This window comes from Brassica oleracea, chromosome C7, assembly GCF_000695525.1.
Source record: "Brassica oleracea var. oleracea cultivar TO1000 chromosome C7, BOL, whole genome shotgun sequence".
Lineage (NCBI taxonomy): Eukaryota > Viridiplantae > Streptophyta > Magnoliopsida > Brassicales > Brassicaceae > Brassica > Brassica oleracea.
The window spans coordinates 5,362,109-5,375,558 of record NC_027754.1 but is presented as its reverse complement, the minus strand read 5'-3'; the positions used below and the strand labels follow the sequence as shown (position 1 = coordinate 5,375,558).

The following is a 13,450-nucleotide window of genomic DNA, read 5'->3' as shown; positions in this document are numbered from 1 at the left end:
GAAGTAGTGAGAATGTCATTACCGCTAATGCCGTTCAGAAGCTTGACCTGAAAGATGAACTACACCCGTCTCCTTATAAACTTGCTTGGCTACAACAAGATCATGACCTTATCATCACTCGACGTGTTCTCGTATCATTCTCTGTTGGCCCGTATTACAAAGATGAAGTTTACTGTGACATAGCTCCTATGGATCATGGATGCTTGCCACCTCCTTCTTGGACGACCATGGGAATATGACAGACGCATTATTCATGACGGCTTTCTCAACACGTACACCTTTACTTTTGATAATCGAAAACTCGTGTTGACACCATTACCTGAAACCATTACCTCCCCTACACCTAGCCCGGTAATGTTCCTCCGCCGAAAGCCATTTATAAACGCCATGCACGGCGCATTAATGGTTCTGATTCTTGTTACCAAACCATTAGCCAGTCAACCATCGCCTAAAGTTCCGAAAGCCTTTCAAAAAGTCATCTCAGACTTCACCGACGTTTTCCCACACGATCTACCCGAAGGTCTCCCACCATTATGGGACATACAGCATCGCATCGATCTTCTCCCAGACGCGGCGTTACCAAATCGTTCCCATTACCGTATGAGCCCAAGCGAACACGAAGAGCTGCGACGTCAAGTCGAAGAGCTCGTTGCAAAAGGATTTCTCCGTGAGAGTCTCTCTCCGTGTGCTGTTCCTGACTTGCTCATTCCTAAGAAAGACGGTTCGTGGAGAATGTGTGTTGACAGTCGAGCTATCAACAAAATTACAATCCGCTATCGCTTTCCGGTTCAAGGTCTTGACGACCTACTTGACCAGATCGGCAAGGCAACTATATTCTCCAAGCTTGATTTTAAGAGTGGCTATCATAAAATACGAATCAATCTAGGTGATGAGTGAAAAACAGCTTTCAAGACTCGTGAAGGATTGTTCGAATGGCTTGTCATGCCTTTCGGCCTCTCTAATGCTTCAAGTACCTTCATGCGTGTTATGAATCAAGCATTACATCCTTTCATCGGAAAATTCGTCGTGGTTTACTTTGATGATATTTTGATCTTTAGCACGTCACTGGAGGAAAACATGTGCCACCTTTCTAAAGTTTTAACAGTCTTACGCCGGGACAAGTTCTATGCTACCTTGAAGAAGTGCGAGTTTGGCTCTCCTGAAGTACACTTCCTTAGCTATATTGTTTCTGCACACGGACTTGCTGTTGATCCCGCCAAAATATCCACAATACAGTCATGGTCATCACCGACCGCTTTCACAGTCTTGACACTTTGTCTGGACTCCGGAAGCTGCTTGGGCTTCTGGTCATTATAGACAAATTCTGTTCTGCTCTAGTCCTTGCTCTCCCAGACTTCTCTCTGGTGTTCGAGCTACATTGTAATGCCTCGAAAACAGGTATCAGAGTTGTTTTGAGTAAAAAAGGGCGTCCCATTGCCTTCTACAGTGTGAAACTAGCTGGTGCATGCTTTCGTTACAGCACCTACGACATCGAGTTTTATGCAATAATCCATTCCATCAAGCATTGGCAGCATTATTTGTTTCATTAAGAATTCGTTTTTTATACCGATCATGACACATTAAAACATCTAAACATCCAAGGAAAAGTTTCTTCACGCCATGCATCTTGGATAGCATACCTTCAGCAATTTACATTCGTCATCAAGCATACTTCGGGTGCTTCAAACATATTTGTAGACGCCCTGAGTCGCAGGCATTTTGTTCTTATGGTTCTTCACACATCCGTCCTCGGCTGCTCAACCTTTGCAGATCTTTATCCTGGTGATCCGTTCTTTGGTAATATTTTTGCCACTTTGTCGTCAGGAACACCACTTGCGGACTACACATTGCATGATGGGTTTCTTTTCTACGGGTAACGCCTCTGCATTCCCGACTGTAGCCTCAGATTGCAACTCATTACGGAACTACATTGCGAAGGTCATATTGGCCGAGATCGAACCTTGCAACTCGTCACCTCTTCCTACTTTTGGCCTTCTCTCCGCTGCGACGTCGAAAGATTCGTTGAGAGATGTGTTGTGTGCCAGACTTCTAAAGGATATTCTTCGAATGCTGGCCTTTATATGCCTTTACCTGTACCGACAACAACCTTGGACAGACATTAGTATGGACTTTGTGGTTGGCCTTCCTCGTACGCAACGAGGATTTGATTCAATCTTCGTCGTCATTGACCGTTTCTCAAAAAAGGTTCACTTCATCCCTTGTAAGAAGACAACAGACGCATTGCAAGTGGCTACATTGTTCTTTCGCGAGATATACCGTTTACATGGATTGCCTATGTCTTCTATTGTCTCCGACAGAGTTCGCGTTTTCTTGGACACTTTTGGCGATATCTTTGGAAGCTTCTGGGAACTTCTCTCGATATGAGTTCTGCCTATCACCCCCAATCCGATGGCCAAACTGAAGTGACAAATCAATCTTTTGGGAATCTCTTGCATTGCTTGGTTGGTGACAACATTAAAACGTGGGATGCAAAGTTGCCTCAAGCTGAATTCACCCACAACCATGCTTTCGATCGAAGTTTAGGCTTCTCTCCTTTCCAGGTGATCTACGGAACAGTTCCTCGAGATCCAGTCGATCTTTCTACTCTTCCGGATCATACTCGCATTCATGGCGATGCAGCAAAGTTTGTCGACTCATTTACCCATCTCCCTGAGCAAGCCATCACGAATTTAGAAGCATCTTCGGCAAACTACAAACGTCATGTTGACAAGCACCGTCGTCGTCTTGTATTTGAAGTTGGAGATTTGTTTGGGCATATCTTAAACGGGATAGAATGCCGGCTCATGCTTACAACAAACTCAAAGCCAAGAAGATAAGTCCGCTCGAAGTCCTGGAACGTATAAATGACACTTCTGATGTGTTTAATGTCAAGTACTTGTCTCGTTTTGTTTCCGACCCCACTGGTCCAGATTCGAGGTGGAATCCTTCTCACCCGGGGAGACCTGATGCAGCATCATCATCATCATTGGCGCCAACATGAAGCATTTGAATCATAACTCCTTTAGCTTATAAGTTTTGGGTTTTGGCTTTATTTTCTTTTTTCATAACTTCCTCTTTACGTAAGTTTTATGTTTTCCTTTTTTATTAGGGTTTGTCTAATAGAAGAGCTATATAAACGCAGCTAAAGCTGGGATGCTAAAGTACGTTTTGATTTATAATTAAGAAGAGCTTTGCTTTTATCCTTTGTTCGATTCGATTCAATTCATCAAACAAGAAGTTGGTCTCAAGAAGCTATTGAAGGAAACTCTTGATCGATCCAAGAACAGGTCTCGAAGAACCCTAAATTCTTAGATCGACCGTTCACCCATTCGTACGCTGCGCCAATACGCCCCATTAAGGACTGACATCTTAGCAAGTGCGAAGTTACCCTTGCAGATTTGGTGGATTCAGTTGACCAGAAAGAGATAAGGATGAAATTGTTTTACAGAAAAGCTGTCGTTCTCTCTGTGATTAAATATTTAGTCATCAAACAACTGATAAAAGGGGAATATGTTCAATGGAGAGGGATGCCACATCAGATTAAAAAATCAACCAATAGAGAGGTTTTTTTTTTGCCAAGTCAGCTCAGCTAAACTAGAAATGGTATTTCGAGTGGGCTCTGTAAAAAATATAATCCAGTCCATTCCCAGCCCAAAACCTATTTCCTGTCAAGTTTCACGGTTTTCTCCCCCTCGACTCTTTCACTTCGTCTTCTCCGACCTATGATTTCTTGTGTTGCCTAAAACCACTCCTAATCATCAATGATAATCTTTAAACTTACAATTGGCCTTTATTAATAGATTGGAAGATTCGTACGGTAATTCTCCTCTTTCTCCCCTATGCTTTTGTACGTTTATGTTTCTGTGTAGATGTCTCTTTGGAAATAGATGTTTTTTGTTGTCTGAACGTATTTGATTCTTGGCAGAGATTTTTGTTATGTTCTTTCTGAGATTTATTATTGCTGAGAAAATAAGGCTGTGTGAGCTCTTTCTGTAAGGGATTGAGAGAGGAGACAATGCAGTGGAAACACTAATATGTTGTGTAATTTAGAACACTAAATCACTTGTAGTCTATGCTTGGTGGTGATGTTCTGTCGTGGTTTCCTTTGGTTTCTCAGTTACTTATTGTTTCTAATTCAGGAACTGGATTCCCATCCATAAGGGGGCTTCGAGGTCAGAAGGCCCGTTATCTTCGAGGTTAGCCAAAATGATGATTGATTACGTATAGGTGTTGACACAATAGGTTCCATTCTGACTAATCTGAATCTAAGCCAAAATGATGATTAATACAAACGTCGTTTATGTTTTAGTTTTCAGATGTTTCCCGGTGGGCAAATGACAAAGATGCAGAACTGTTATGTGTTGGCTATGCAATTCTATTCATCCTTAGTTTCTTTTTTCCCTCAAAATTTTTATTTTTACACCTCTGCTGTTTAAAAGAGATCGAGGAGGTCAAGTTCTGTTTGCTTCAAGCTAATGAATGTTTACTTGCTTTGGTGCAGGTCAAGCCTGAAGTAGTTAGTTGGTCGCCTCGAATTATTGTGCTTTATAACTTTCTAAGCTCAGAGGTTAGTGTTTAATTCATTGTGTTAAACTTGGTGGGGATGTGTTCACTAATTATAAAATGATCTGTTACTTTTATCATATTTCCAGAGTAGCATATTACTAAGTATCCTTAACTTTTTTTTTATCATGATCGGAAAAGATTAAGATTTGAAGGAGAAACCAACCCTTAGACTCAGTTCTAATAACATTTATCATAAAAGTTATTAAAATGGCTATTATCCTTATTTGTCTTGCCTTTAAACAACTTTTCTTTTGTTCTCCTGATTTGTATGATCGGCAGGAATGTGAATACTTAAAAGCAATCGCCCGACCTCGCCTTCAGGTTTCCACTGTTGTTGATATAAAAACTGGAAAGGTATTTGCCAAATTCTGGACGCTACAACAAATGCTATAGTTTATGACTTGGAGACTTATTCTCTTATTATTGCTTTCCTCTTGCTTAGGGAGTTAAAAGTGATGTGAGGACAAGCTCTGGAGTAATGGAGACTGGCACCGAGTAAGCAAAGGGAGGCTCCAAAGCAGGTACCTAAGAACTAATTTTGTTTTACCTCTTCAAATTTTAGAATTGTTTCTCTTCAATGATTTAACCTTTAAAACATTTTTTTTTGATGATTTTCAGATTCTTGATCTTTACAACACAAGAGCTGATCTAAGGAAGAAAGATCACTTAGCAATCGATAAGTACGCACTGCGTGGACTGAGGTCATTAGCTGTTGCAAGACAGACTGTACCTGAGAAAACAAAAAAAAAAAGCTCTGGTGATCCATGGGAATTCGTTGGTGGGTTGCCTTTGTTTGATCCTCCACGACATGATAGTGCATACATCATTAGAAAGAAGAGCTTAAGACCTCTGTGTCAACATCAGTGATTACTGGTAAATATCTATGGATACTATTATCTTTGACTTTAACCTTCCTTATGTTGTATTGTATTGGTTTTATTATAGGTGATTAACTTGCTATTTCCAGTGAGACTCGACTTAAGCTCGGTATGGGATCAAACATGTATCCATACCATCAGCTTCTCTACTTGGATAAGAAAGCCATCCGAGAGAGTTTAGGCAACCAAGTGATGTTTTTCTAATCTCTTGATTCCAAGTAATTTTTAAGTATTTATACAAATTCTTGAAAGCAAACCCCTCAGACAAAGTTATCTTAATATTTTAAAATTTTTCACTGCAGACTCTGAGCCATAACATTCAGCAAGAATACATAGAAGTTGTAGAGAGTTGTGTGTTTACACCTTTTGAATAGTGAATATGTCTAACAACTCAACTGTTCCCAGTAATGATATCTGATATAAACTTTTTGATATTTTTGGGTGTTTTGTTACTTCTTGACAATGATAGTTAGTCTCAACTAGCAGATGAAGAAGAAAGGACTTAAAACTCTGCTTTTCTCAGTTTAAATTTATTAATTCGGTATTAGTGTAGGGTCCATGATGATCCTTTCCTGTGTGTAGAGGGTGGATAGATTGATTGAAACTGGAGACAGTGAGCATTTTTTTCAGAAAGCAATCATGTAGTAAGGAAGAGGGCAGGCTATTCAGGTTTCGACAATACGTGTGGTTCAAGTTAGTTTTTTTTCTGCCTTCGTGCATGCAAGTAATAAATATTGGATACACTAGCTGAGGTTCAGGAACGACATGGCGCTTTCAGAGGCTTAGAGAAGAAACTCCTCTACATTGTAGTTATAAGAAAAATGATGAATCTGAAGGAGTCAAATAAAATGCTGATTAAAGAATGCATTTGAGATCAGTAAGAGGTTCTTCCCATTCCACTTTTTCCTCCGGAGCAGAATATCTTTTGTTATTAAAGCTTTTTTTTATGTTGTCAGTTCAGGTGCTATGGATCGGAAGAGGTGGAAAAGCCTCAAAGCCAGACAAAGATTTTTACCATTTTGTTTCCACCAAGATGCGAGTCTATATTGGCAGTAGAGAGACCAGGAAGAGAGTCATACATTGGCAGTAGAGAGGAATAAGAAAACGAGTTGGTGGGCGCTAAAAGAGATTGCCATGTTGTACATGAAGTCTATTTTCATGAAATATGGCAATAACAGGAGGGGTGTCCTTTGGATTTGGGATTTTGGACGAATACATAGCAAATGAGAAAGTATGGCATTTTTTCTTTGAATATTTTTTCGAAGAGCTCTTGATCAAATGGTGTGAACACTTAGCTTGATTCTTTTGCCACCTAATATATGCTACGTATGACCTTCCTTCTTTAAGTTTGTCATGTAAGTTGTGTAACAAACACTAGCCATAAGCCTAACTAAAATTTTTCTATAGGAAAAAGTATTTTTATATTTTTCCTATATTGTGTGGGTGGAAAGAAGTAATTCGGTATTTGTTTGAGTTTTTGTTTTTTTAAAACGCAGGACTTTTTTTGGTCGATAACATTTTATTTAATGAACTTTTTACATAATTTATGCATTTAATAATTTGTGTTATAATATGTTTGGTGGAAATACTGAGGTGAAGAGAAAGATCAAGAAATCTGTTGGTGCCGTATGTTTAACCAAATCTTTCTCATCCTTTGAACAGAAAAGAATATTGAGCATATTTCATAAGAATCTTTTTTTCTTAAGCGATACCTATGGGCTATGGGGGTTTGATGTAATGTATGCAGTGCGAAGACTGCATTCATCCATCATCTTCTTAAACTAAATTGATATCATTTGGTGCGACAGAAGCACCTTTTTCTTGGGCTTCTTTAGAAGTAGTATATTCTTCTAGCTTCATACAAGCAGTGCTGCAAATACAGAATAGTGTACGAAGATATATCATGCTTCAACCCAAATATAAATATATCATCAAAGTGTCATCATATTAAATACAGAGAGACGATGACAATATCATACCCCTTTCGGAGGTTAGCTCTTGCCAATGTGGGATCTAATTTGATGGCTTTCTTATCCGCAAAAGTTTCTGCTCATGGAGAACAACAATTAAGAAATTCAGACGAACCCCTCTAGGGGACAACGTTTAATCTGCTTTCGATTAAAATCGAATCTTACCATATAAGAAGCAAAACCCATGCAAAATATGAGTTTGACAATGGCAGAGGGAAGAGATAGACATGTGGGGTTAGTAAACAGCCCAGCCAAACTTGGAGAAACCGAAGGCAACGATAACCTAAAGCCTGAACAATTTAATTATAAATCAGTTTATTAAAATTTTATAGTTTACTTATTATAAGACATTTGAACATTTAACTAAAGAAAAAACATAAAAAAACTCTGAAAGTATTACCTATTTACAATTTAAACCCTCAAATTTTTTGGCTAGCGCTTTTGACTTTCAGATTGACATTTATATCATTAAAACTTTCAATTTAACTTATTTGTTCATCAAATAAAAAATTGACATGTTGTGCAGATAAAAATGATGATCTGTCAGTGATTTTCCAAAAAAATAATTATTTGATTATAAAATAAATAAAATAAAAATAAAAATTTAGAAAATTAAATAAAAATTAAAAAACTAAAAAAAATCAGAAAATAAAAAAAAAATCAGATAATTAAAAATTTCGAAAAAATTAAGTTAAATCAGAAAATAAATTAAATTAAATTAAAATACATAAAATGAAAAATGAAAATTTTTGAAAATTCACAAAAATTAGAAAATTCAAATAATCAAAATATATATTTAAATTAAACAAAAAAAAATCTTTAAAATTACAAAATTGCTTTAAAAACTGACATATCATCATTGACAATAAAAATTTCAAACATATCACTGTTAAAAATGACGGTTTCTCATATAACCATTAACAATGATGGTTTTTGACATATACTCAACGATAATTTTTGACATCATCGTTTAAAATGAAGGTAGATATAACATTTTTAACAACCATCATTATCAACATAATAATATAATTATTACTTTGAATTTTTTTATGTGAGTTTTGATATTCGAAAACTAAATATTTATAAAACTAAAAATACTAATTTTATGTTTTAAATTTTTGAGAGACAAAACTAAGAATATATTTTCTTAATATTCATTTCTAAAATAATAAATTATAATCTAATTTATTAGCTCTAAAAGAATGAATAAACTAAACTGATCAACATCATGTTAATGTCAAAAAAATTTGCTTATTCAAATGAAGTCCATCAACAGAACCAAGTAAAATGCAATGAGAAACTATCACATACTATTTTTTGTCAAAGAGAATTATTATTTATGTGAAACAATTAATTATTTTATAAAATTTAAAGGGATAAATATAAATAATTAATCCGAGCGTAGCGCGAAAACGGACCTAGTGTTTACTAAATGGATAAAATGTGGTTACTATAGCCAATTTCTTTCTTTTTTTGTATCTAGATCATGGTTAAATTAGTCACATTTTAGCCATTTTTTTTTTCTTTGCTCTATTAAAATTGTGGTTGATTCGTGGGAAAACTGTAATTTTTTTTGTATGATCGTATGAAGAAGATTTCTACTAGTGAAAATCAAAAGACTCCAAAAAAGTCTCTAAAAATTCTCGTAAACACACTAAAATCATAATTAGAAAGTGGTAAAAACCAAAAATATATCTACATCATGTATAAAAACAATTTATTTAATTTACAATTTAACATTTATTCAAAAAAAAAATTTCATCCCAGAAAATATAAAAGGAATAAAGTCATAAAGTAACGTTGTGAGATGGATCCACCCAAGCTACGCAATGAGACAAAGAGGTACTTGAAAATGGACGATAGCTTTTCTCATCAACGAGAGAGTAGCAATGGCTAAGTAGCTCATTAGTCGCCAGATATTTTCTGTTCCTCTCAGATCCTTCTTTTTTTTTTTTGAATGAATGTTAAATTTATTCAAAAAAGTCTTATTACATGGAATGCATATAGTTTACTTCAAAAAGCTATTCTTGAAACCTCTAGCTACTCAGTACTAAGAAACAAATTACATTCTAGTACTAAACCAATACTGCATAAAGCCCTCCATTCCCTTGACTCCTTGTCTACACATCAAAGTAATTCTATTTCGAATTCCCTTATCAATCATCCGTTTAAGAACAGGAAGTGGTAACAACTTGTCACCATGCCTGAGCTTGTTCCTCTCCCTCCAGACAGCGTATAGTACCGCTTGAAAAGCATAGCGGATGCAGAACAAGCTTTTCTTTTCCCTAGTCGAATCTGTGAGAATCTCCATAATCTCAGGCCAAGTATTAGTGAAAGAGTTACACAGAATTCCCTTTGCTATATGCTCCCAAACTTGACCAGTATATGAACACTCAAAAAATAGGTGGTTTCTCGATTCAGGACCCGCTTTGCAAAGAACACAGGTAGTATCAATACCCTGGCTCCATTTGGCAATTCTATCCAACGTCGACAATCGATCACGAGCTGAGAGCCAGGCCATAAATACATATTTCGGCGTAGCTTGAGTGAACCAGATACCTCTCGCCCAAGTACAGACCGAATAATGCTCTCTCACCAAATTCCAAGTCTCTTGAGTGGAAAACCTTGGCCTGAACCCTGTTCTTCTTCTCCAAAGACTAGTATCATTACTGTCTAGCTAAATTTAGCTTCCTCACAGTGATACTTAACTCAACTTCTAACTCATTTAGCACACTTATACGATGTCTCCTCCTTCTCCTAACACAAAGCACATCATCTTCCACCGTCGCTCTCTTCTCCACCCCTAAATCAATAATACCTCTATTTCCCAGTAAGTCAATAAGCACTCCCTTATCTGACCAGTGATCGAACCAAAACGAAGTATGTCTCCCATTCCCCAATTCTTTTTTATAGAAAGTTTTAGCCACCTCCCGCAACTTCAGCATTTTTCTCCACATCCAAGAACCTACTTGAGTTTTTAGTTTAACCTCCCAAAAGCTTTTTCCCTTAAGTAAATTAGCTCGAATCCATTTTCCCCACAAAGAAACTCCAGAAAGCAATCTCCATATCAGCTTAAGACCATACACCTTATTCACTTCCCCCAGATCTCTAATCCCCAACCCTCCTTCACTCTTAGCTTTACAAATCTCTTTCCAAGCAACCTTAGAATTTGTAGTTTTAAGTAATGGCCCTGTCCATAGGAAAGCCGAGCACATCTGCTCAATCTCCTTAATGCACTTACGAGGCAGACGCAACACAGCAATCCAGAAGTTAACAATACTGATGAGCAAAGAGTTTATTAACTGAAGCCTACCAGCATATGACAAGTATCTACTTGTCCAAGAGCTTATTTTACTTCTGATTTGCTCGAATAATGGAAAACAGTCCTGCTTACTCATCGCTTTAGTCATTAGAGGAAGACCTAAGTACCTTACAGGGAGCTCGCCTTCAGCAAATTTGAAATTTGTCAATATGCTTCTCTTCTCATCCACTGAAACACCCACCATGTAAATCGTAGACTTCTCAAGAATTATGCTCAGACCAGATCAGGCTTCAAAGTCCTCAAATACAGATAATGCACCCTGAACCGACTCCCTTGATCCCTCCACAAGCACCATAAGATCATCTGCGAAACAGAGATGCGTAAGAGAAAGCTTTTGACAACCCGGGTGAAACTTGAATTTTCTCTCAGCCACTGCTTTATCAATTTTCCACGACAGAACGTTCATACACAGTACAAACAAGTACGGTGATAGAGAGCAGCCCTGCCGAAGACCTCGAGAACTCTGGAAATAGCCTGCTAGATCCCCATTAACTTGCACTGAAAAGGAGGGACTTGTGATGCAAAGTTTAATCCAATGAGTGAATCTCTCGGGAAATCCCATAGCACTCAAACTCTTCAAGACAAACTCCCATTGCACAGAATCGAAAGCTTTAGATCCCATAGCACTCAAACTCTTCAAGACAAACTCCCATTGCACAGAATCGAAAGCTTTAGATCCCATAGCACTCAAACTCTTCAAGACAAACTCCCATTGCACAGAATCGAAACCTTTAGATATGTCAATTTTCATGACGCACCTTGGAGAGACTGCTTCCTTATGATACCCTCACACAAGTTCTGACGCAAGAAGAACATTTTCCATAAGTAACCTCCCCTGAACAAAAGCTGACTGATTCTCTAGAATAATCCGCGGAAGAAGCATCTTTAATCTGTTAGCCAGAATTTTTGATACTACCTTATACAGCACATTACAGCAAGCAATTGGCCGGTAGTCCTTCATTTCCAGAGAATCAAGTTTCTTCGGGATCAACGCTAAAATGGTTGAATTCACACCTTTTGGGAGAAAACCGAACCTGAATACAGACTGCACTGCTGTAGTAAAGTCATCAGCAATAATAGACCAGGTGGTTTTGAAAAACTCAGCCGGATAACCATCTAGGCCTGGAGACTTAAGCATCCTCTTTAACTTCCTGATGAGTATTTACCACAATCCCACTTGAGCATCTGATTTCTTTAATCAAATTCTGAGCTTGTCTCGTTCTAATAGCCCTGTGAAATGTCTTATTATTCTGGTCCCCAACATCTAGCCAATGAAGCTTAGCTTTCTGCTTTAAGTGATCCTCTTCCATACTTGCTACATGGAGCCATTTATCATATGCTGCTGCTTCCTCCTGAATAGCAAAGTGATTCGGATTCAACAGGGTAACACTCTTTTTTCACATAATAACTCAAACGCTTCCTTGGTTCCCAGCTTCGCTCTCCCTAATTCTCTTACTAGTGGCTTCAGATTCTTCAGCTTTTTAGAGAATCTATAAATGGCTGAAGTAGACTGAAATAACCTCTCTGTTGAGTCCCAAAATTCTTTTACCATAGGAAGAAATGAAGGAATACTCCCCATTACATTAACATACTTGAATGGCCTTTTAATTTTCTCACTCTGAGGAAATAGTTGTACTCTCCACCGCATATGATCTGAGCACTCTCCTGGTTCAAACACAAAGTAAGCATTACTGAACCTATGCACTGCTTCCTCATTGAGCAAAACCCTATCCAACTTCTTGCAGATAACTCCTTCTTCTCTTTTATTACACCAAGTGTATAGAGACCCTTGGTAAGCCATGTCTGTAAGATGACAGTGATATACCATACTTTGAAAATCTCTCATCCCACTTGGTATACTACACGTATTTGCATACCTGGAGCTCTCCTCACCCTCTAATATCTTGTTGAAATCTCCCATTAACATCCAAGCTTTATTTTTCATACTAGGAGAGTCATGATGATGCGCAAGATCTTCCCACAACACCCTTCTCTCTTCTACTTGATTACTTGCATATATACACGTGCAGGAGAACGCAACTTCATCTTTCAGCTCCACCATTACGGTAATTAATGGATCTTACTTATAGACTGGCGTTATTCGAACAGAATCCCTCCAAAGAAACCATATTCTACCTCCTTGACTGTCTTCGTAATTGGTAATAAAAGACCAGTCTCGAAAAACAGTACTCAAAATCCTCCCATCTTTCCTTTCTCTAACCCTTGTTTCCAATATGCACCCAAATTTTAAATCTCTGCTTCTCAACCACTCACTGACCACGGAATGTTTCAAAACTTTATTCAATCCGCGCACATTCCAAAAGAAACTTCCCATTTTTAAAGCTTTCGTCTAGAAGACCTTTTGCTCTTTGGATTATCATCCTGAGCTTTAGTCTTCTGGACTCTCTTCCCCCCTTTCTGTCCTGCTGGCTTCTCTTTTTGATCCAATATCTCATCTTCTAACAAGTCTTCCTCTCTTATGTCACTTACATCATCCTCAACAATGTTATCTTCCTCCGCACCAATTGATTCTTCTGCCTGTATTTCCCCTTCTTATTTATCATCCAAACTCAATATAGCATATTTTGACGCCGAAATTTGTACCTCCATCTCCTGTCTGCGTAGAGGAGTTTGAGTCCTCCCTTCCTTAGGAGAGATTAGAGACCAGGTAGTTCCCTTATTTTCTGTAACACCCATAACCATAACATCCTTGT

The 13,450-nt window shown here is 37.8% G+C and overlaps 1 protein-coding gene and 1 long non-coding RNA gene across 2 annotated transcripts; one reads left to right on the top strand and one right to left on the bottom strand.

Moving 5' to 3' along the window:
* Nucleotides 1-3,777: 3,777 nt before the first annotated feature.
* LOC106305687 lies at nt 3,778-4,357 on the top strand. The gene is made up of 3 exons (XR_001263038.1): nt 3,778-3,817; nt 4,140-4,196; nt 4,317-4,357. It is a non-coding gene; the product is annotated as an uncharacterized LOC106305687 (long non-coding RNA).
* Nucleotides 4,358-9,476: 5,119 nt separating this feature from the next.
* Nucleotides 9,477-9,935, bottom strand: LOC106302432. Its single transcript, XM_013738943.1, has one exon. It carries the CDS (start codon nt 9,933-9,935, stop codon nt 9,477-9,479), a length of 459 nt encoding a protein of 152 aa, XP_013594397.1.
* Nucleotides 9,936-13,450: the final 3,515 nt, after the last annotated feature.

Bases quoted from the DNA above. Each gene is read 5' to 3' on its own strand.
- LOC106302432 (XM_013738943.1), bottom strand. From the start codon at position 9,935: ATGGCCTGGCTCTCAGCTCGTGATCGATTGTCGACGTTGGATAGAATT.